The sequence below is a fragment of the Filicampus tigris genome, chromosome 7, assembly GCF_054856515.1.
Source record: "Filicampus tigris isolate MCC_2025a chromosome 7, RoL_Ftig_1.0, whole genome shotgun sequence".
NCBI lineage: Eukaryota > Metazoa > Chordata > Actinopteri > Syngnathiformes > Syngnathidae > Filicampus > Filicampus tigris.
In genome coordinates, this window is record NC_141223.1 from 4,777,379 (window position 1) to 4,799,596 (window position 22,218).

At 40.4% G+C, this 22,218-nt stretch overlaps 2 protein-coding genes and 1 long non-coding RNA gene across 7 annotated transcripts in view; 1 reads left to right on the plus strand and 2 right to left on the minus strand.

The window, feature by feature from the left end:
* Positions 1–8,460, minus strand: part of LOC147144484 (uncharacterized) — a 32,415-nt gene extending 23,955 nt beyond the window's left edge. The window contains exons 1-6 of one of the 5 annotated variants that reach the window (XR_015087368.1): positions 8,403–8,460; positions 6,623–6,827; positions 6,460–6,525; positions 6,224–6,351; positions 5,358–5,484; positions 2,656–2,802 (exon numbers count right to left, since the gene is read on the minus strand). This is a non-coding gene — a long non-coding RNA (uncharacterized LOC147144484). Of the gene's footprint in view, positions 1–2,655; positions 2,803–4,932; positions 5,034–5,357; positions 5,485–6,223; positions 6,352–6,459; positions 6,828–8,402 lie in introns of all 5 variants that reach the window. The other 4 variants (XR_015087367.1, XR_015087370.1, XR_015087371.1 and 1 more) reach the window with 4 other exon arrangements.
* Positions 1–13,031, plus strand: LOC147144486 (sodium channel regulatory subunit beta-4-like). The gene is made up of 5 exons (XM_086035010.1): positions 1–178; positions 5,674–5,849; positions 5,945–6,164; positions 6,245–6,374; positions 7,358–13,031. Exons 1-5 carry the CDS (start codon positions 118–120, stop codon positions 7,449–7,451), a joined length of 681 nt encoding a protein of 226 aa, XP_085891136.1. The 5' UTR covers positions 1–117; the 3' UTR covers positions 7,452–13,031.
* LOC147144487 (BICD family-like cargo adapter 1) overlaps positions 13,032–22,218 on the minus strand; it is a 15,208-nt gene continuing 6,021 nt past the window's right edge. The window contains exons 4-9 of the mRNA XM_086035009.1: positions 21,041–21,187; positions 20,220–20,390; positions 19,236–19,394; positions 16,618–16,730; positions 15,712–15,832; positions 13,032–14,275 (exon numbers count right to left, since the gene is read on the minus strand). Coding sequence (XP_085891135.1) covers positions 14,066–14,275; positions 15,712–15,832; positions 16,618–16,730; positions 19,236–19,394; positions 20,220–20,390; positions 21,041–21,187 — 921 coding nt within the window. The 3' untranslated portion in view covers positions 13,032–14,065. The remainder of the gene's footprint in view (positions 14,276–15,711; positions 15,833–16,617; positions 16,731–19,235; positions 19,395–20,219; positions 20,391–21,040; positions 21,188–22,218) is intronic.

Here is a 22,218-nt window from a genome sequence, read left to right on the forward strand (position 1 = left end):
CACCTTCCGCCAAAGACCTATAAGACGCATTTTGGTTTTGCCTGAAGTCAACTGTGACGGGACAAGGACATCATTCAGAATTGGGAAAAACAGAAGGATTCGGACAAGATTAGTGTCATGGCGTCACTGGACAACGCCGGCTGGAGTGTGCCAGGTTTGCTACTTGCGCTGCTGCTGGGTGAGTTAGACTTCACTCCATCTACCTTAACTCATTCACTGCCATCGACGGATTTATTTGTCTTTTCACAGTCTAGCCATTCGATCCCAGGAATTGATTTCTATTTTTTTTCAAACGTTAGGGTAAAAGTGGGTCTGAAAATGTCTGGCAGTGAATGAGCTGTTGTTTTGTAACTTTCCGTGTGTTGCTGGTGTTAAGTGTATTTGTTGTCATCCGCAGCATATTTGACTTGCTCTGTGTCAGACTAATCGTATGAAAGGTGGATGGCTCATTGCCAGCACAGTAAATCCATACCTCCAAGTCCAAACTTTAGGGCTTACCCACACCTTCAGGTGCAAAACGTGCCGACATCATATGTGAGGTCACGGTCCATATCATTAGCCTTTTTAGGCTGATTGGATTTAGTACAATTATGCTGAGTTGGATGAGTCACAGAAATGGACAGATGCCTAAATGATTTCTTCCATTAGATGTCGCAATTCACAGAGAGAGTAGTCGTTTTTCCCCATCGACATGAAGATTTTTGGTCTGCCCCAACCCATTTTGGACCCTATTATTGGAACAAATTAGCTCTGAACACACCTCTGGCCACAGGACCTTCCTCTAGAATAATTTTATGAGGCAACAGGCGAATCATGGTCAACCTTGTTATCTCGGGATCTGTCCAAATTCCTGAGGATCTGTCTCTGATTGGTTGTATTTTCCTCAGGTGTGGTGGTTTTTTTGCGAATCAGTTTAGGAAACACAAGATGGGAGCCAGAGAGGGTTGATATGTTCATAGATTATTTTACTGATGTCCTATTGGCAGGTCTTCCCATGGGCCAGGGTGTGCACAGGCTCATCCAGATTGACAGACTGCCCACCCAGTGAGATTCATGAAAAAATACTGTACTGTATATATTTTTAAATTTAAAGTAAATTATTATTAAATATTTAATTTGAGTTTTTTTTTTTTTTTTTTTGTATTTTATTGAATATTAAGAATGTGGTATGATTGTGGTTGTCTAAGGAAGATCTGAACTTCACATTATTCAGTTTGTCATTTTCATTTGAATATACGATGTGTCGGGATAGGAGGATTGTGCTCAGTCGGAGAAGGCCGACCCATTAGTCACGTTCTGGCTCACCCTTTAAAAAAAAAAAAAAAAAAACATCTGACACATCTTACAGCAGTGCGGCAATTTCTAATTCAAATAGGCACATCACAGTACAACTCACATCAACTTAATTTGCATACCTTCGAAACGTGCCCCAAAAATCTTATTCTAGCCATTCCTGACCTGAGGTTCAGGTCGAGGTGCAGGGACCCTCTGCGTTCTAGCTCCAAGGCTGTCAGGAACACCCGGCTTTAAGGCTAACTCTTGTTTTTCATGAACGAGTGAGGGGACACTCTGGATCTGTGGAGCCAAATTTCTTAATCATGTGCTCAACTTGCACACAGCGACAACACTCCATCTCACGCTAGTGCCGTCGCTCTCCTTCTTCCTGCCTTGCCCCTTAAAGCGGCCGCACATCACACAATACCTATCTTGTTTTACTACAGTAGCTAGCGCTTGTCGACTTGGGACGGCCGCTCTGTCAAGCAGGTGTGTATATGATGGTTAGGAAATAACCTATTTCTGTGCCCGGCGCAAGTCTAGCGCAAAGTGCATTCTAATTGTGTGTGTGTGTGGATGGAGTTTTTCTTTCTTTTGGTATTTTGGTAGGTGGGATTATTTAGAAAATGGTCATTTGCGCCGTTGTGGGAGTGAACACAGCTGACTTCATTCTCGGCCAACCCAAGCGGCTCCTAGCGTTCCTTTTAAATTCAGCCAAGGTGAGGTGCACGGTCTAAATGGAATGGAATGGACGGACTCACTCGCTGGAGTCAATGCAGGCGATTGGCACGCAAAGAATGTTTATAAGGAACTGCAAGAAGATCTCCACTTGTGGATGTTGTAAAGTTGGGTGCTATAAAATGGACACTTGGATATCGCCTTCAACCCCTGATCGTTCATCTGTGACAGTCCCCATCCACACACACACACATCAGGTGGATGCTTTTAAAAATATAATAAATATGTTATTATTAATAATAATAATAATGCATTTAATGAATTGATTTATACAATGATTCAGAGGGTCCGATGCACACTGTTGTCATGTTTATGACTGACATACGATGACTTCCACCACACCTGTCAGAGGAGCACAGATTCCTGGATCAAATCCACCCAAATCACGTTACACCACCTGCACCACAACTTAGACCTGTTTTTACCTGCTCTAAATTATAGTCTACTTTCTGTCACTGAATTGCCAGGTGCGTCGGGGCATGTAATAGAAAACGCCCTCAGTCGAAAATGAAGGTGCAGCAGTTTTTACGCCAAGCGCACGTGCGTCTGTCTACAAAAATAGGGCCCATATACTTTTTTAAAAATAATATATTTTAAAAAAGACAGTCTTTAAAAATGCGGACAGATTCCCATTCAACATACCTTCATCTCGGATCTGCAATGGACATGCCCCATTTTTTTTTGTTGCGGGGGGAGGTTGGTGCTTTCTACCCTTTCTTTTCCATACTTCCCAGCAGCACTCCCTCACCTCACTCTCTCGGCGTGGTAATTGTGTCCTCGGCCGGTTCTCTGTGGGTTTGTTCGGAAATACATTAACCCCTCAATGTGTGGCCTACTTAAATAAAACACATCACCTTGACTATCAGTCAAGGACAAGACATACTAAACGTTGCATTTTGTTCCATTAGCTGAACTGATTTAGATATTGATGTTTTGCTTTGACAGTGGAGCTAACGCTCTTTACTCTTGAATCAAATCAATATTTCCCACTGAAATTAACGGAACATCCATAATCCAATTTGAGCCAGCAAAATTGCCGCAATATTTTATCATATGTTTTTGAAAAATAAATATATCACTGTATTGTATGAAATCATAAAAAAACATGATAAAAGCAAATTTAAAGAAATAAATCAGTTGTTTACTGTAAAGCGGAATTACTGTACAAGCCGAAAATCACAACAACAAATGTGTGCCTTTAAGGGGCGTGACTTAGTGAGTGGTATCAGGATGGCTGGATAGTCTCCGTAAGCATCTGGACGTGGGTTTTGATTTACTGTAGCTGCTTGCCAGTGTTCTCATTTCATATTTGTTTGTTTGACACTTTGTACTATTCAATAAATGGCTAAAAGTGCATTATTGACTTTGGCTTTTGTTTTTTCCACTTTTTTCACAGCGGCGTATCCGAAACCCGCTCAAAAATTTCACTCGCAACGTAAAGCGAAAAAAAAAAAAAAATCAACCAAGCGACTGCCCATAACGTCAAAAACTTGTAATTTGGGGAACTTCACTTCAAGATGATTCATGAACCAGTTGTTGTATTTTTTTGACTCCTCTAGATGGTATTTTTTGACTCCTCTGTTCAGCATAGGGCTGAAAGCACACAATGTCAAAGGACTTGACATTTTTTAAATCCAGTTTTGATACCAACAGTGCCATCTAGAGGAGTCAGACAAAGAACTGGTTCATGAAGCATCTTGAAGCTTCATTTTCCCATCACTACTTCTAGTGGTGGCACATTTTTTCTCCACGATGTCGACCAAATTTCTAATTTTGCAACTTCATGTGACAGCCAGGTTCCTATGGATTAACCATGATTCAAAACATTTTCATTTATTTACCATTTTTCTTTTGACTTCAAATGCCATCCCCTCCCCGTTTTTACATGGGTATTGCTTCCCATATTCCAAAACATGCACATTAGGTTCTTTTAATCCTCTAAATGGTCTAAATTGTGAACAGTGAGCAGTCCAGGCCATACCCCGCCTCTCACCCAAAGGCAGCTGGGAAAGGCTCACCCGTGACCCTTGTGAGGACAAGCATTATAGAAAATGGATGGATGGAAATGCTAGCCCAGGCATTCAAACCCCTTCCCATCCTGGAAACATTTCGAATCCTTGAGTGGTCATTGATAAGACAACTATATCATTCTAAAAATATGCAAGTAGACCACCTTGCGGGGTCCTTTCCCTCTATCACTCTAACATCCGTGCAAGATGCATTCTCAGAACAAGAAGCGCAAGCTAAAAGTGACCAGAGCTCAAAGATAAGTAAAAGTCCATTAAAGGAGATAAGATCCAGAAAGAGAAAAGAATACGGTGGACCCTCGCTCACATTGCTATTGAAGACGAGTCAACTTGACTACAGACAGGAGCTAAAAATATCCACTAGAAGTCAAGATGAAAGGGTAGGATCAGGAGGCAGAATTAGAACCAAACAACAACCACGAAGACATGAGCATGGTATGATAGCAAACACATTTGTTTTTACACACCTAAAGATTACAGGGATTTACGAACAGCAAAATACTTCATTTGAAAGAGGACAGATTTTGCCATTTAAACTGTAAAAAAAAAAAAAGTGCAGTTTTGCAGTCTTATTTTTGTGGTTGGAACGGGAAGAAAAACAAAGACTGAACATCGGCTCTGAAACACCATGTAAGATTAGGTGCATGTGTTAATCCCAGTTAGCGCAAAGTGCAATGCGATCCCGTGATGGTCAGTGTAGAGAGGACAGCGTTTATAAATAGGACTCAAGTGTAGGCAGACGCCAGAGTAATAATGTGAGCATTACTGCAGTCGTCTGTATTGTATTGTTTCCTATTGGTCTGTCAATCCATTCATCACAATACGGTAAAGTTGCTTTGTTTACAAATTTTTTTTTTTTTCAGCACCAAGAGCAGAAAGAAGTCAAACTCACCTTGAGCCCAGTCGCAACTCTGTCAATACCCAACGATGGTTACATCATCAGCTACATTTGCATACTGTACTTGTGACTCGGGCATTTACTTTGATAAAAACCTGTCAACATTAAAGTGAAAATTGATGGAGTTCCTCAAATAGTAGCCAGGGGTCATTCATTTTTGCAATAGTAGCAAGGCTTTATTAAACTGTTAGAGAAAAGACAACGCCCCCAAATTTTTTTTTTTTGCAATAATATGTTCTGTGCGCCTTCACTATTCTAAACATGACATTCTTATTAATATTGCCTTTGTGGGATATGAATGAAGCAGCAAAAGCCACCCGCCTTTAGCCATCTCTGGGGGCGGCCATTTTGTCACTTCTGTCGACTGAAAATGACATCACAGTTGCTCAGGGCTCGGGTAACGACCAACCACGGCTTACCTGTTTTCTGAAGCTGAGCTGATTATGATCATTCATCCGTCTATTTTCAATGGCACTTGTCCTCATCAGGGTCACTGGTGAGCTGGAGTCCATATTAGCTGACTTTGATCAAAATGCAGACTTCACCCTACAAATACAAAAAGCATGTATTTGGTTGTATGCCAACAGCTGGATACACAGGTTAATTGCACTGTCAGTATATGTCACTAGCATGGATACATTAAAAAAAAGACACATTATTCGGGCCACATAAGTGAAATTTGATGATTTCCCGCGGCGGCGCCCCTGATCTGTTTCGTGTGCCCTACTCCCACAGTCTTTGATTCAGATGTGCTGCACGTCCGTGGACTAGAGGTGTCAACAGGAAAAGCGTCATCAATCAAAGCAATGAACGGCTCCACTGTGCTGTTACCGTGCACCTACTCCTCCTGCATTGGCATTCATAAGCTCTACTTCAGCTGGCATTATAACAACAATGGCACTATGGACAAGGTACGGACCTCGCGAGCATCAGCGCATTGGTATAAACGTAATGGTCCTCTCTGCGTTGCCTAACCGAGTGATGTTTTCTTTGTGTGTTCGAGTAGTTATGCGACGGGGTGGTTCCCAGCGAAGGTGTGGAGCCCAGGGTGAAAGTGGAACACCAGCGAGTCGAGTTTGTAGGCTCTTCCAAGAGCCACAATATTTCTATCCTGCTGTGGAACATCACCTTCGAAGATGAGGGAGAGTACACCTGTTTTGCAAGAAACCCGAAAGAGAAGTTCCGCAATCACAGCACTATCTACACCCTCTATGTGGTGGATCAAAGTATGCACCATATTGACGTTTCGTTGATTTTTGTTTTCTTTTTGTTTACCACCTCTCACCCGGTGTCTCTTTGTCCACAGTGACGGAGGTTGACAACACTTTAACTGTCATCATTGTCTCCGTGTTGGGCGGAGTCATTGGCTTAGTTATCATTGTTATGGTGATAAAGGCCTTGGTGGTCCAATTCCTGTTGAAGGATGATGAGAAGAAGTAAGTTCTCTATGGTGAATGGAAGTCATCACAGCATGCACGACTTAAATGACTTGCGACACTTTTCCAATGAGGGAAGACTCACATGATAGTAGGGAGGAAGAAGCCTTGGGAGCGGATCACAGATGGAGGGATCCCCCTTCCTGGGTGACTAGGCAGCAATGGATGCCGGGCGGACAATATTTATCACTTGATATTATGCTGTGCAGTGTTAGTTGAGCATGAGAGTCCATTTAATGAAATAACACCTCCGGGGTAGTGGTTCGTCTTAGGACCTGTCCCAGATGGTCGATGCAGAATCCTCCACAGCTCCAGCCTGACTTAGCTCTCTCTCTGAGCAGGGAGGGGTGGGGGTCAAGTGAAGAGGAGAAGCGGCAGTAAAACAGGCCAAATTCCGCAAGTTCCATAGCGCTTGTTAGCTTTCAAACTGTCCTCAACTCAAAACAAATGGTCCTGTAACAAAGTTAAGTGCTCAAATGATGGCCTTTATAAATCATTTATAACAGGCAATTATTTAAGCAACATTTTAACATTTCTAATTTCCTTCACTTATAAACATACCCGGTAAGTTAACCACTGCATAACAGGAAGATATTTGCAAAGTGATACTTTTTTCACCACTGTTGTATTTAAGGGATTGGTAGTATTTATTTGTGTGTGCTTGTAAGCAGGCAGCATAAAAAAAAAAAAACTAAAAAAATTGCTATATGGTGGAGTCTTTGCTAAATACAATACTGTTGAAGAAATTGTGTTTGGCTGTGAAATTGGAAACAAATATCCAAACAAAACTCCCCCCTCAGTCAATAACATCTGTGCAAATGATAAGATGGAAGCTTGAATCTCAGCAGTCAGAAATTACATCAAGTGTTTTTAGTATGGGCTTATATCTAAATGTATTCATGTGGATCAGTAATAATTACAGTTTTCATTGTGGCTATTGCTGCCTCCGCATGCTAATCTTTGGTTTCTCCATTACCTTGCAGTAAAGAGTGCCTGGTTAACGCCTCAGGGAACGACAATACGGAAAATGGACTTACAGGAGCCAAAGCTGACAACAAAGGAACACCAAAGGCATGAGCAAAAATGTAGTGCGTTTGTATATATGTTACAACAAATTTACTCTCTCAATGAATGGACTTGTCTTACCTTGTTGCTAAATAGCACACCATGCAAATGTACAGTTACATCATTGCTTGAATGAAAAAAGTCTGCAGAAGGCTGGGTCACGCTTGCCTACATGGCAGCCCATTTGTTGCAGTGTTCACCGTCGCTCTCATCAAACTCTGCAGTGTTCTGCAGATTTCACAAAATCTCACCAGTAGTTCCTTACGCTCTCTGAACTCGACGATCAGTATACCGTATATTCGTTTTCCTGATTAGTCTTGAGCCAATATGAAACTGAACAACATTAATCAAACCGAGGAAAGATGCTCACTTTAGAATAATTGAAGAGTACAAAATAGCTGTGATGCCTCTCCCAAACCTGCATTTAAATTTGAGTAAGAACCAATGTTCTGACCAGCACAGTGCTGGATGTGGATAACAAGTGTGCCTCACAGTCAAAGGTTCTGGGTTTGATTCGTGGCTCAGACATTTCAGTGAGGACTTTGCATGTTTTCTATAATGGTGTGTGTGTGTGTTTTTTTTTTCTTTGCATACTCCCACATTCCAAAAACATGCAAGTCCAGTTACCGGTAGTTGAGTACCCTAAATTGGGTTGTGAATTGTTTTCTGGTTTATGTGTACTGTGACTGAGTGGTGACCAGTCCATTGTGTACCCCGACTCTTACCCAAAGTCAACTGGGATACAGCTCACGTGACCCTGAACCCAATACGTGACAAGCTGTAACGTTTCTTAGCAAGAAAAAAGGTGAGCTAACTGCTACCTAACATAAACAGTAAGCTACAGTTAAATGCAGTAGACATTAGGCCTGGTAATAATAATAATAATGTGTTGTTACTGATGAACAGAAGTTAAGAAATTTGCCATACATCCTTGTTTAATTAAAGTAAGCTAGGGCTACTCACTCAAACTACTCCATGTGGAAGACTTGTGTACTCTACACGCACGCATGCTAGGCTCGCCTCAGTGTGAAGAAGTGGATCAGGTGGATCAAACCATTTTTGGGGCAAAGGGGCGGGGTAGCCTACTGTATATTTTGTTGACAAAATATTACGTTTCTATCAACTACTGCATTTTAACAGTAAATCTCATATTTGGGTGGTTTACTTTAGGGGTACTTCAGCACCTCCAAAATTGGTCTAGATGTACCTATGGTGTAAGTACATTTTGAGTGATTACGGACTAGTTGACAACGGGGCTTCCTAAGGAAAACGAATGATCCAGTTCTTCTCAGTTTTTGTTTTTTTTTTTTTTTTGGTATTATTTTTTTTATTTATTTATCGCTTTGGATTATAAAACACAGGTGCCTGCTCTGGTTCTCCTCTCTCTCTGTTAACAGGAGGGTTAAATAACCGAAAATGCATTTTTGGGAGGAGGCAAGTACGCAACTCAACCCTCACCCAAGACAATCCCTAGACTACCCAGCTCCCTAATGAGAATGAAATGACTCATGCTGCTTCTGAATTGTCAATAGATTTATTGGTCTATTCATTTTAGCATGCTTGCATTTTAGAAAGCTCCATACGTGTATATGTTGTCTAGAGCTGGTACTTAATCTGTACCCACGTCACACGCAGGTGTCACACTCCTGACACGCAGCCGAGTAAGGAAAAAATAAAAAATACTCCTAACACGCAGCCGAGTAAGGAAAAAATAAAACAGTGTTGTGTACCTTGCGGTCCCGCAGACGCAATGGTATGTGCTCCATATTGTTTTTATTTCCCCGATCACCACGCTGCGTGTGTGTGTGTCTGTCCGTTGTTTTTGTTTGATAATTTTCTTTGTTTGGCGGCGTGTCTGCTCGTGCGGCGCCTGCTTGTGACGTAGTAATCACGTTCTCGGCGGCGATTGGCTGTCGCCGACGAGGGCTGGACCGTGACCACGTGGTCGATTAAATATGCATGACGGAACGCGGTGGCGGTTAGGCGATGCCCAGCTCTGATGTTGTATGGCACAGGAGGAACATTTTGTGTGAATTCAGGAGGATGCAAATAAATAACCCTTCATAAATCATGGCTGTCAAGTTAGGGTGACAGAAAACGATTGGAGCAATTGAATTGGTTACGATTACAAAGGAGATAGATAGACGGATAGACGGATAGACGGATAGACAGATAGACAGATAGACAGATAGACAGATAGACAGATAGACAGATAGACAGATAGACAGATAGATAGATAGATAGATAGATAGATAGATAGATAGATAGATAGATAGATAGATAGATAGATATTCAGTTGAGAGAGAAAAAAAACATCTATGGGAAAAAATATAATATCTCAATTACCAGTAAGTAACACTTTAGTATAGGCCCCACAAACACATTTTGGGGCACCTCAACACAATCACTAATATGATGAGTTAAATGCGAATGAGTGCCCTATTTTCATAGGCAGGCGCCCGTGCAAAACGGGCATCCGTCAGTCTGTCACATAGACGCCGGAAATCTTTACACAATTGTCCGGTCAGTGCCGCTCTAATGTTCCTACATAGTAAAGTTAGGAGGAACATCCACAAGATAAAAAGCCTGATACAGATTTAAGAGGTGTGATTATACAAAAAATGATTTTAGAATGTCACAATATTGTAGTCCAAAAAAAAAGTGGAAAGGGACAGATTTATATCAGTGTCATCTTGCTATTAGCCGCTCCACCTTGTGCCCTCTATGCAACTCTACCAGAGGTAATTTGAGAAGTTGGCGCACATAACCTGCCACACACCCTCACACATGCATGGGATAAACAGGACAGCTGAGTGCTACACACATTCACACTCATACTTAAGTGGTCACATACCAGTGAGTGGTGCACGGGCCTTGCACACAAACAATACAGCACTTTACCACTGTTGAGGAGTGGCTGCACAAATCAACTAAAATCCACCCTTATTTTATTATGAAACAATTAGAAAACGATCCAAAAATCTGAAAATTAAATTCGTCGTATTTCACTTTTAGTATGTGTCAACAGCCATGCAAGATTTGTTTTATTGTTCACATTTTTCACTCTGGAAGCAATAATAAAGAAATGGTTATGCAATAATATGGTAAAGGGCACTTTAGAAATGTGTCGGGACACAAAGCCTGTCGAAGGTACTGTCAATTTTAGGCACTCCGGTAAAGCGTCTGAGTGGGCCGATGCATTGAATATATTCATATTGGACATATCTGCTTTGAATCCGATACATACCGATTACTATTTTTCTGGGATTGAAGAAGTATAAGACGTTACGGCTCAATAAACAACACTAGTGATCTCTCACTTTACTTGATAAACGACAACCCTACAATGAATACGTTTAGTTACAGATAGTGCCATCGATATCTAATTCACAATGTAATCAACTAAAAGAAAACATTGCCTTACTCTAACAGTAACAGCTTTGTCTCATTGAATGTATCTAGCAGTGAATGTCAAAATGCAATATCGTAAAGTCTGTTGTTCTGTCACTTTCCGTAGATACGATCAAACAAATGTACTGGAACAGACTTATTCAATCAAATATGTATTTTGTAATACTTTGCCATTACTTTGGCAGCACACATAATTGCTGACCCACTATTTACACGACATTTTCACCATTTGTATGAAGTAGCCGATTAATGAACAGTAATAGCGGGTTTTGTAATTACAGTTATATGTTTTGTGTGTGATATCATTGATGACACATGAAAGTACATCAAACACAAGCAACTGATGTGATGAGGGTACAAACATCCCAAAAGAGGCAGTATGGTGGAGTTGAATATTCGTCATACATCAAACGTAATGCGCACAAAAGTATTAAGTCTGTTTGCTGGACACATTTCTGTTTCCGATTTTTGTGTTGTGAACAAAAAAAGAAAAAAAGCCAATTTGGTTGTCGTTGTGATCTTGTATCAAAATTCTAGCAACATTTTATATGGGTGCACTTGCACCAAACACATTTTTCTTCAAGAATATGTTCTCAGCAGGGCCACTTGTTGAAACACGGCATTCTGATTAATATTACATTTGTGGAATATGAGTTAAGCAGCAAACTCCACCCGTTTTTAGCCATCTAAGGGGGGCGGCCATTTTGTCATTTCAGTCGACAGAAGTGAGAAAATGGCCGCCCCCATAGATGGCTAAAAACGGGTGGATTAACTGTTATTCCACAAACGCAATATTTATCAGAATGCTTTGTTTCAACTAGTGGGCTTGCATAGAACATATTCTTGAAACAAAAATTGGGGTTGACTTCCGCTTTAAAAGGGAAATTAACAGACTTTCCAGTTGTATAACATATACTGGCAAGATGTACTGTTATAACAGAGGAAAGGATGATGATGATCACTGGAAGGGCAATGTTTACATCTACACCAAAATAGTCATATTGAATGATGTCATACAGTATGTGAGACCTGATTAATATTTAATGATGTCATCTGTGAACGCAAACGCCCTCACCCCTTGTCCCTTTACTCATTCTGACCCGTTCTGTCTTTCCGCAAACGACGACACGATTGCTCATCAGCTAACTGTGTACAACCTTTGCTACAGTACTAAGTATAATAATGCTGTAATATATCCATCTAGTCAAGTTGGCATGAGAGGCCTGTTGTCTCAACTCAATTAGTTCATCAACTAAATGTGCGCATAACAGATAAAATATTGTATAAGGCAAAAAGTCGTGTTTTCACATACGGTATACTTGGCTATAATACAAGTGTAATAATGCATTATACATTCTTGTGCAAGTGATAGGAATTACTTTTGTGGCTCTTTCTGTCAGATTGTTTCTTGTCACATCTGTGCCACAACATTTTTTAACGTTTGTACTAAATTGTACGGTTATTAGGGAAAGGGACCACAAAAAAAAAAAAAAAAAAACATGTATGGATAAAATCACTATAAATTGACAGCTATGGGCAGAAGCCTTGCCATATAACTAATATGGCAAAACAATTTCGTAGACTACGTTTCCTTACAGTAAATTGTTTAAACTGCCACAGCAGCTGGAGCTCCAACTGCCAGTCCAGGAGTCTCATGACTGCCCAAATATTACACTAACACACATGAAATATAGTGAAACGATCACTGTAACAACTGATTTGTACCACTCTGCATGCAGCCTCCTTCATCATTGACCACACTGCCAAGTCTGCTCCCAACATTCCATTCAAATCCAAAGATCAAATCACTGATCAATGCACTTCAACGGGAATCTCAACTACTAGAATAGAGGATGAAAAAAAAAAAAAACCGACTTTACAACACTCTTAAATGTTCTCTATTGTAATCAAGCTATCAAAGACTGCTCGTGTCATTCAGCATACTGCTTAAACACAACATGTACAATTCTTACGTGTTTGCATTCTACTTCCAACAATATGGTCGTTTGAACATTCATACGGCACATGCAACCCAGATTTCCTGGACTAATGTTCCTCCGAATGTCACCCTGTTTGTCTCTCTGTAATCATGCTGCCCATGCTCACCTCATGACTATGCACTTATAACTCGACTTGTTAAGGAAATACGATGTAAATAAAAACATTGGAATTGCCAGACAACTCTGACGTGTCAGTGCCTGTTTGTGAAACAAAAACATCTTACGCATTCTTGAGGAACAGATCCGTTTTTTCTATATCAGATTTATTTATTTTTCCAAACCTTTTAGCATGGAGGAAGTAAATGGATCACGTGGGGCCTGCCCGTTACCACAAATTGGATTTTGACCACGTGGGGCTTTTAAGTAGTGAATTTGAACTCGAACAAGTAATTCCATGATGATGAGAGATGTTCTCGGCAGAGATCAGCAATGCAGAGCTTCGCTGAAACATTACATCATCGCAACCCCACATATGTAATGCAAATACGCCCCCTAGAGGATTTGAACGGTACATGGGATGACATCAGCGCATTCTGGCGGGATGAATAAGTACAACTACTATTACTAATAATTGCAGAAAGAGAGGAACACTTAGCACAAAACTTACCCTTCTCTCCTTATGACCAAACACACTACAAAGGTTTTTTTAGATATGACAATCAGAAATCATTCTGAATTAAACAATGCCATAACGGAACATGGCATGGTTATATGGGTAAACAAAAAGATTGACTTCTTGAATGTGTTAAATATTTTTACAGAAGTCCAAATACAAACGGTGCTTTCGGCAAGCTAAGAGGAGAAGACAATGTAACTTGTACATCGAACTTGCAAAGTAAAAAAAAAAAGATAATTACAGTACAAAGGCATTGTTCAGTACTTATTCCCTGGCCCGTCTTTTTTCATTAATTCACAACAGCAAAACTCCAGCTGCCTCTTTGAAATGCATCATATAAAGCAACAATGCAAATACATTTGTACAAAATCATCAAAATTTCAAAGATAAACAATATTTACAATCTTAAGCAAAACTGCTATGAGGGGGGGAAAAAAACAACAACGTGTTCCAGGGTTGGTCACAGTAGCTTTACATTAAATGTGTTTTTTTTTGTTCAATTGATCACAAGAATCTGTGATCACAAGTGTCTTTATGGCTGCTTTTCATCAAACATTCGCCATCCTTCCATCATTTTCGACTGGTTCTCCCCCAGTGATTTACTTGTTATATGAAGCGCCTTTGCCTCGTCTTAACCAGTCCCGCCACTGCGACTGGGCCTTGTCCTGATTGGCGTCCACATTCCAAGGGAAAGTGGTCCGGTTGGACTTGCGGAAGAATGACATTCCTTGTGAGGTGATCTTCTTTTGAGGTTGCTCCGACTGCTGCTGCGACCTCAATTGCTGGTTGATGACGATCTGGATGTCGTCCTAGGGAAGATCGGAGAAAAATTGACAACGAGAAGGAGGTTAGAAGTGCGTTGTGTGGTTTTATGAAGAAAAAAAAAATGGATGTGTAAGTGGGTGTTACATGCACAAAGGGAAAGGGAAACGTCATTAAACTGTGGTATGAGTTTGGGATTTTTTTTGTCGATCCACGTTATGATATTTGATCTATGTTTAGTGCTTAAGACATGTGAGGGACAGACAATATTTTACTTGAAAAGCTCCACAAAATCAGAATACCATTTTTTGTTAGGGATAAAAAAATAAAAATGAAAATAAAAAACTGATTATGAACTATAGTATTTGATACTGGCAGAAGGGTAACATACTGTTGCAAGACAATTGTGACAAAAGTGGGATGACAATCAGCAACAAGACTCCAAGTAGCCCTGGCTACACCTTAACGTTTGACTCCGCCCACGCGGAGTCCAAGCACATTCTTTTTTCCTCTTTTTTTTTTTGTGTGTGGGGGGGTTAAAACTATTTCCCTGGACGTTTTAATGATGCGCCGTCTTATGACACCACTCTTACTTTTTAAAACTTTATTGAACATCAAACATTACAAATTCTCAAACCTCAGTCAGTCGGGGCGGCGCTATGACTGTTTCACAGAAGTGGTCGTAACGACTATTTGACGTCCATTCTCGGTGAACGGAGGGTCCTCCACTTAGAAATAATTGTGATGTGCAGTACCCCGTGACCCCAGCAGAGTGCACACTCCGTGTATGCTTGAGGTTAGTATTTGGGTTTTAGTGAGTTTATAGTTTGCAACTGTCAATATGAAATTACGTGTTTAAAAAAAGTGACGCCATGAGACAGCGCATCATAAAAGCCGCCAAGGAAATAGTTTAAAAAAAAAAAAAGGCACTTCGATGTTGAGAATCCATGTGGGCGGAGTCAAACATTTATATTTAATCCACGTTGAGCCACGCCTCCATCCCCTATCGTTTGAACCAGGGCTTACTCACGAGACTGGGAAAGTTGTAATATGAACGCTGGACCACAAGATGGCAATGTAAAGAAACACTACAAGCACACAAACAATATGATGAACACCTTTCATCTGCTCCTGTATGGCTTTAGAGTTTCTCACATGTCTAAGTTATGTGACTGTTCTGTTCATTAAAGTAGCGGTGTAGTATACAATACGTGCACTTTGTAGGAGAAGCATTACAAGTACAAACTCCACAACATTTCTGTGTGCCCCCATCATTGTTTTGACTGCGCACCGGTCCAGGCTGAACATAAGCAAACATGCATGTCCTGTGTTTGCACAGATGACCATTTCGGGAAAAACAATCACAGTGTCATTGTCAAGAACTTGTCTCCAAAACATCACTGTAACATGACAAATGGTCAAAATGTGTTTCAGTGTAAACAGCCCAAAAGAATCCATGTCAGAAGAGAAATGGAGACCTTACCTGCCAGGCCTCCAACTCCTGTGAAAGCTCCAGTTTACGCTGAATTGCATCTAACAATTGGTTGTTCAGAGACATCATTTCGTTTTTACTCCGGACCAACTCGGCCTCCATCAGGGTTTTCCTGCAACAAATCAGTAAGGTACGGAAAATCATTCAGGGTTGGACGTAATGCAGTGTAGAGACATGTTACTTGTAAGTTCTTCAAGAACTGCCAGTAGCACATCTAAACAAACGGTTTATACCACGATTGCCAACCCCCCCCCCCAAAAAAAAGATGTTATTATTGTTATATATTTTGCATTATTGTACACTACAACCTATGCACACCATCAATCTCATGTCCACAAAACGTTTTTTTTTTTTTAAAAACACACACTGCAAAATCACATTTTTCTGTTTTCCCAGGCAGTGATTTACCTTTTTCAAACTCATAGATCTACCCATCTTGTATCTTGTTTATTTTTCTGTTTCCTACTTGTTAAAGGGACGGTGGGGCCGGGATGGCCATGTTTTCACTAACAATTTCATTTTATATATTTTTTTGATCAGGAAAATGAAAAGAGGTGTCATTTTCTATTTTATCAATAAATTTGGGAGAAATTAGGAAATAAGTGACTATATAAGTAAGTGAAAATTAGATCTTGGGTCGAAAAAAAGTCACTCATTACACCCTTCTTCAAATTCTTTACAGCGTTGTCCAATGAAAATATAGCAATGTTGTGGATTACGTTTGTGGTATTTGGAAGACATGTGAACAGCGGATTCAAGGATTAACTGACATCACTAAGGATAATAAGGCCTCAACTTTGGAGTTTGGGGCTTTTTAAGGATTTCAAAGGATCTGCTGACACCCAGTACAAATAGGATCGTTGGTTTTAAGAAGATTCAGCATTAAGGATGACTGACTTGGCAATGGCCTCATCTCGGTCTCTGATGGCCTGTTGGGCGATTTCAGCCTGCTCCTTGACGTTCTGCAGCTTGTGCCTCATTGCAGCATTCTCCTGTTGCATCTGCAATTTCTGAAGGGGAAAAGAACCGTTTAGTGCTTTATCGGTTTATTTGCTATGAAGAACACAGCGCTGTTGCAGCATTGATGACTTGATATCATGTATAGATGTGAATCCATTGAGCAGGGGCCTCTTGAGTTAGTGTGTTTTATTCGATAGCTAACAGTTGTTTGAACAGTTGTTTGTTTATTTGAAGTGGTAGTCAACCCAAATGTTTTCTTTACAATAATATGCTCTATGTAACCCCACTCATCTAAACACGGCCTTCTAATTGATATTGTGTTTGTGGAATATGAGTTCAGTAATAAAATCCAGCCATTTAGGGGGCGGCCGTTTAGTCACTTGCTGTCAACTGAAAATGACATCACAGTTGCTCAAGGTTTAGGTAACAACCAATCATGGCTCGGTGTCAGAAAACAGGTTAACTGCAATTGGTAGTTACCGGAGCCCTGAGCAACTGCAATGTCATTTTCAGTCGACAGCAAGTGACAAAATGGCCGCCCCCTGAGATGGATAAAAACGGCTGACTTTTTCTGCTTTAAGATGAAGTCAACACAAACATATTTTCTTGTTCTATGCAGGCCCACCAGTTGAAACAAGGCATTCTGATAAATATTGCGTTTGCAGAATATAAGCTAACACTATTAGCCATCTCAGGGGGCGGCCATTTTGTCGCTTCTGTCGACTGATAATGACATCACAGGCTAAAAACGCGTTTTTAGTCATCTCAGGGGGCGGCCAATTTGTCATTTCTGTCGACTGAAAATGACATCACAACTACCCAGGGCTCAGGGAACGACCAATCGCATGCTTGCCTGTTTTCTAAAACTGAGTCGTGATTGGTTGTTACTTGGATTAGATAACTCTTATTCCAAAAATGCAATATTTATCAGAATGCCTTGTTTCAACTAGTGGGCTTGCATAGAACATATTCTTGAAAAAAAAATGTTTAGGTTGATTTCCATCTTTAAAGCTGTTGATTTTTTTTTTTTTAATGTATTTTATTTATTTATTTATTTATTTATTTAAATTAAATCACACTGTCAAAACTGGCCAAAGCATTGTGTAGACAGCACGTGACTTTTTTTTTTATGGATGCATCTTTTTTATTGTATTTATTTTTTTTCTCCCAGGGTTCAAAACTCGACTTGTGTTTTAAGGTATAATATAATGTTTGGATAAAAGATGAAGCCTTTAAAGAATCCAGCTCAGACATCCAACTTTTGTATAAATTGGAGCCTACAATTGTAGAGGTGGGATGAAATGAGAGCACCCAGGTGAGACCCAACTTGGGTCACAACCTTCCCCAGCAGCAATGCGTCACCTGATCTCCTAAACCATACATTGCGCTTGAATTCCCACACTGATCACTCGTCCGGACGACAAAACATGACGCAGGTCCTGGAGCATACAGCAAGAACAAAAAGATCGGATGGCAGCAATGCGTTTGTTCCAAACTTTCCCCCCCGAGAAGAGATTCCAACGATTCTATTTATATGCTTTTCCAAGCGGACAATGCAGCGGGAAGACATATTTAGTTACAGGGATAAATTGTTACTAGTCATGTAGTATAAGCTCACCCACATTCAAGAAAGGCAGCATTCAACCTATCAGTTGTAATGATTAGCCAACATTCGTATTACATAAGCTCACAGCACCTTCAGTGACAAGAAAAATGCTGTCTACAGGTACACTTTGCTCACTTGAGTGTGATATGGGGGGGGGGGAAATTTCCATTTCACCCAGGCACCTGGATTTTTTTTATTTTCCATCGTGAAAACACAGATGAACAAAAAAAAACAATAGCAATGATTTTTACTCTTTTTACTTGTAATGTGTAATACCGACTGCAACGTGGAAACATTTAAACCAGGCTCTGTTTTTTCTTTTTAACTTTTATGAACTGCAGGTCTACAAACTGACAGACTGACCATCTGCAGTATAGTGGAACCTCTAATGTGAAAAACATTCCATTCAAAGTACATTGAATTTCACCATTTCTGATCTGTTCTCAAAAAGATTTTTGGTCTCACATTTTTAATGGTCATAAAAGCATAAAACGCAAATGTAATCGCTTTTAACATTAAAATGCAGAAACATCAAAACACTTAACTTTAATGACAACGGCATAACGTTGCAGACGCGCCTGCATGCACGGATTCCATTTTTTTTTTTACAAGCTCACCACTGTAAAACAAATAAAGCACTAACCTAACTTGTCTCGCTTCAGTTCAAGGTTTATTCATGAGAAGGAAGTTTTACCGTGCTTGCTCATGAGGGGTATAATTGTTTTTCTTGCTTTCTATAAAAGAGCAAGGTTCCCAAGCTGCGTCTATGGAAAGTGCCTTGTGACGAAGTGGCGCTACAGAAATACAAATGCCCTGTAACATATTAAGACACAGGGCTTGTACAGACATCTTTTTTTTTTTTCTGAACTCTTTGGTTGAATTCTAGTTTTAGAGAGATTCCACCACAGCATAGCAGCAGATGGAACAGCAAATTTGCTGGTTCAGTCACCTGTGCTCCGGAGGCATGCGCCAGACTTTGGGCCAACGTCTTGAGTTGGTGCAGAACGCTCTTTAGGCTCTCCTCCTGATCTGGATCCACACAACACGTTGCGTTGTTCTGGGCCAGCGGCAGCAGTAACTGACAGATCAACCCCATTTCTTCTGTTAGCTACATTCGCAGGGAGAAAAGACGCGTGTTAGACGGCAATTCTCAATTTGCAAACATCTGCTTTTAGTCGGGAAAACAATGATAAACATTTATGCCGATTATTCAATGGATGTTATGGAGCAAACCAATATCTGAGCATCATCATCAGTAAATGTTTGTGTGTGGTTTTTGCACTGTCCATTTGAATATTTTTTTTATTTATTTTTTTAAAATACGATTAAATCGAAAAAAAGATTGAATCAAGTGTTCAAAATAATCATTCGTTGCGGGCAGCCCTAATAAATCTAAATGTTATGATCAGGTGGCAAACACGTGTTGCATGCACATGTGCTGGAGGTTTAAGGGAACAAGGAAACGCTCCAACAATGCGTCTGACCAACAGGAAACCGATTGAATGACTCCTAATTGTAGTTAAATCAAAATTTACTGTGGTAAGAGCATGCATGAGTGAGTTTTGCATTAGTACATTATCTCATGAGTGAGATAATAGGAAGGTTTGACAATCTCACTGACTTTTTTAATTTTCTCCCAGACATTCAAAGGACTTTGAATGTGTTGGTTGCCTTATAGTACATGAGTGGAAAAATACGACATAAGCTTTTGTCGGGTAAAATGACCGGACAGGGGCAGACTAATCTGACAAAAATAATCTAAATAGGGGTTGCCCTCCAGAATATTAACTGGATGCACACGTCACTACAGATCACAGAAGACACTGGAACATTAATAACCTGAAAAAATCCCCCTCTCAATAAAGAACTTTTAAACACAATATGATATGCTGATCGTTTCAGAATGTTGTGCCCCTATGAGTTCTTTTGGTACCTCTTCTTTCGTGACTCCTAGCTCAGCCATGTCCAACTCGGAAAGTAGGGAGGCATCGCCAAGGCTCTTGGATTCTTGGAGGGAGACCTGTTCTTCGAGCACCTCCACCTGCGCTTGAAGCTGCCGAGAGCGACCTTGCGCCACCTCCAGCTCCTGTAAAGCTTCAGCGAGCTAAAAAAAAAAAAAAAAAAAACAGCACACGTGAGACCAAATATTTGAATATACAAATCAGCCATACAAAGGAATTGGGCATAAGTGACTCGAGGAAAACATACTAGAGGCAGTAGCTACTGTGCGTTTAGATGCTAGGAAAGCAAAAGTGAAACTGCAAGCTTGTAAAAAATAGCAACGACTGCTCCTTTAAAGCACTGAACATTCTTCTTAAATGGAGACGTTTTTATGTATTCTTTTCCTGAAGGAATTCTACCACTGTTCACATTTAAAAAAAAATCTGATATGGATGTGATTTTCATTTCTAGACTAAAGGCTATTTGTTTTGTTTTTTCACAAAACTTCCAGTGAGAGTGAAATCCTGATATGCCAGATTCCTACCTTCAGAAAACATGAAATTGAATGAGCATGTGGAATCCAGACCTGCAGGTGAAAGTCGCACGAACTAGAACAAGTCGATCTTGTAAGCTGTGGTAAGTATCGCTTGTCAAAAATCCCGCAGGAGCCTCAACAGCAAGTTTCAATTATTTTTCTTATTGGAAGTCAACCGCAATGTGCCGGATTGAAATTTAAAATCAGGAGGAAATCAATTTTCTAGAAACGCATGAGTGTCTCCATTAAACATGCACAAATCGTGCGCGTGCGCCTACCCGTTGGTTATGCTGCTGGTTGAGCTGATCGTGCACAGCCAGGCGTGCGTTCAAAGAGGCCAAGTTGGCTCTCAGCTCAGCATTCTCCTGGCAAACGCGCTCCAAACGCTCTTCCAGTGCCTGCTCCCTTTGCGTGAGGCGCAACACCTGGACACACACGCAATTTAGAGAAACCCCTACTCGGACAAAGCAAGTACAAAAGATCACAAAGCCAAGATGGCGGCATGTCATGATTCGCATTCAAGTTCTAGAAAGGACACGACATGTGCATCGTACGCTTCAGCGATGCAGCAGCCAATCATATCTCAGCAAGACAGGTTCTACCTTCTATTAAAGGCGCCCGTCATACCATCATAAAACAGATAATTGGAATTACAGCGAGTTGGAAAACGGTGTTTTGATCATCAAGGAAAACGTATGCGCAAGCTAGCATGTAACTAGCCGGCCCCCTGAAACGTTTGAGGCATATACACCAACATAGTGTAACAGAACCTTACCATTTTCACTTGTTATTGTCTAAAAAAAAAAAAAAAACATCAGATGTTAAACACAGGCGACAATTACGCCACGCAGCTTCCGCAAAACTAGGAAATAGACGGAATTTCGCAACACTTCTGAGACAAATTGCAGCGGCAATGCATTTGTTTATACGCTATTTTCACCAGGTTAATATTGCCTAAAAATAACATACCAAGCAGGGATGGATCAATAGTATCGATTTGTGAACAAATATTAATTGGACCACATTTGGACGGAGCGGGTTTTTACCTCACAGGAACAATTTTAGACTTATTGATTGAATAACTCGAGTGTTTACTTAGGAGAGCAAATTCTCCAACCTTTGTGGAGCCAAGGCACCATTTGACATTAGGAAAACCTCACGGTATGTCATCAAACAAACGTATGCACACTGAAATAATGTTCCTCTCTTAATTTAGTAATAAATGTACTTTACTCTGTGTGAAATGTGGGCTAAGTTGAACACAATGCTAATATGAAAGGCAACAGGTGGATACAAAGATTACCTTTTGCCATCTGACTGAAGGGCATTTCATTGTTATGCCGCTGGCATAGATAGAACTAAACGTTTTATGAAATCAAAACACAACAACAACAATGATTTATAATGATGCTAAATCTGCAATACGTCATTTTGATTTCTCCAAGAGTCAGCACAT

Bases quoted from the DNA above. Each gene is read 5' to 3' on its own strand.
- LOC147144486 (XM_086035010.1), top strand. From the start codon at position 118: ATGGCGTCACTGGACAACGCCGGCTGGAGTGTGCCAGGTTTGCTACTT. The intron at 6,165-6,244 runs GTATGCACCATA...CTTTGTCCACAG, and splicing joins CCTCTATGTGGTGGATCAAA to TGACGGAGGTTGACAACACT. The intron at 6,375-7,357 runs GTAAGTTCTCTA...ATTACCTTGCAG, and splicing joins TTGAAGGATGATGAGAAGAA to TAAAGAGTGCCTGGTTAACG.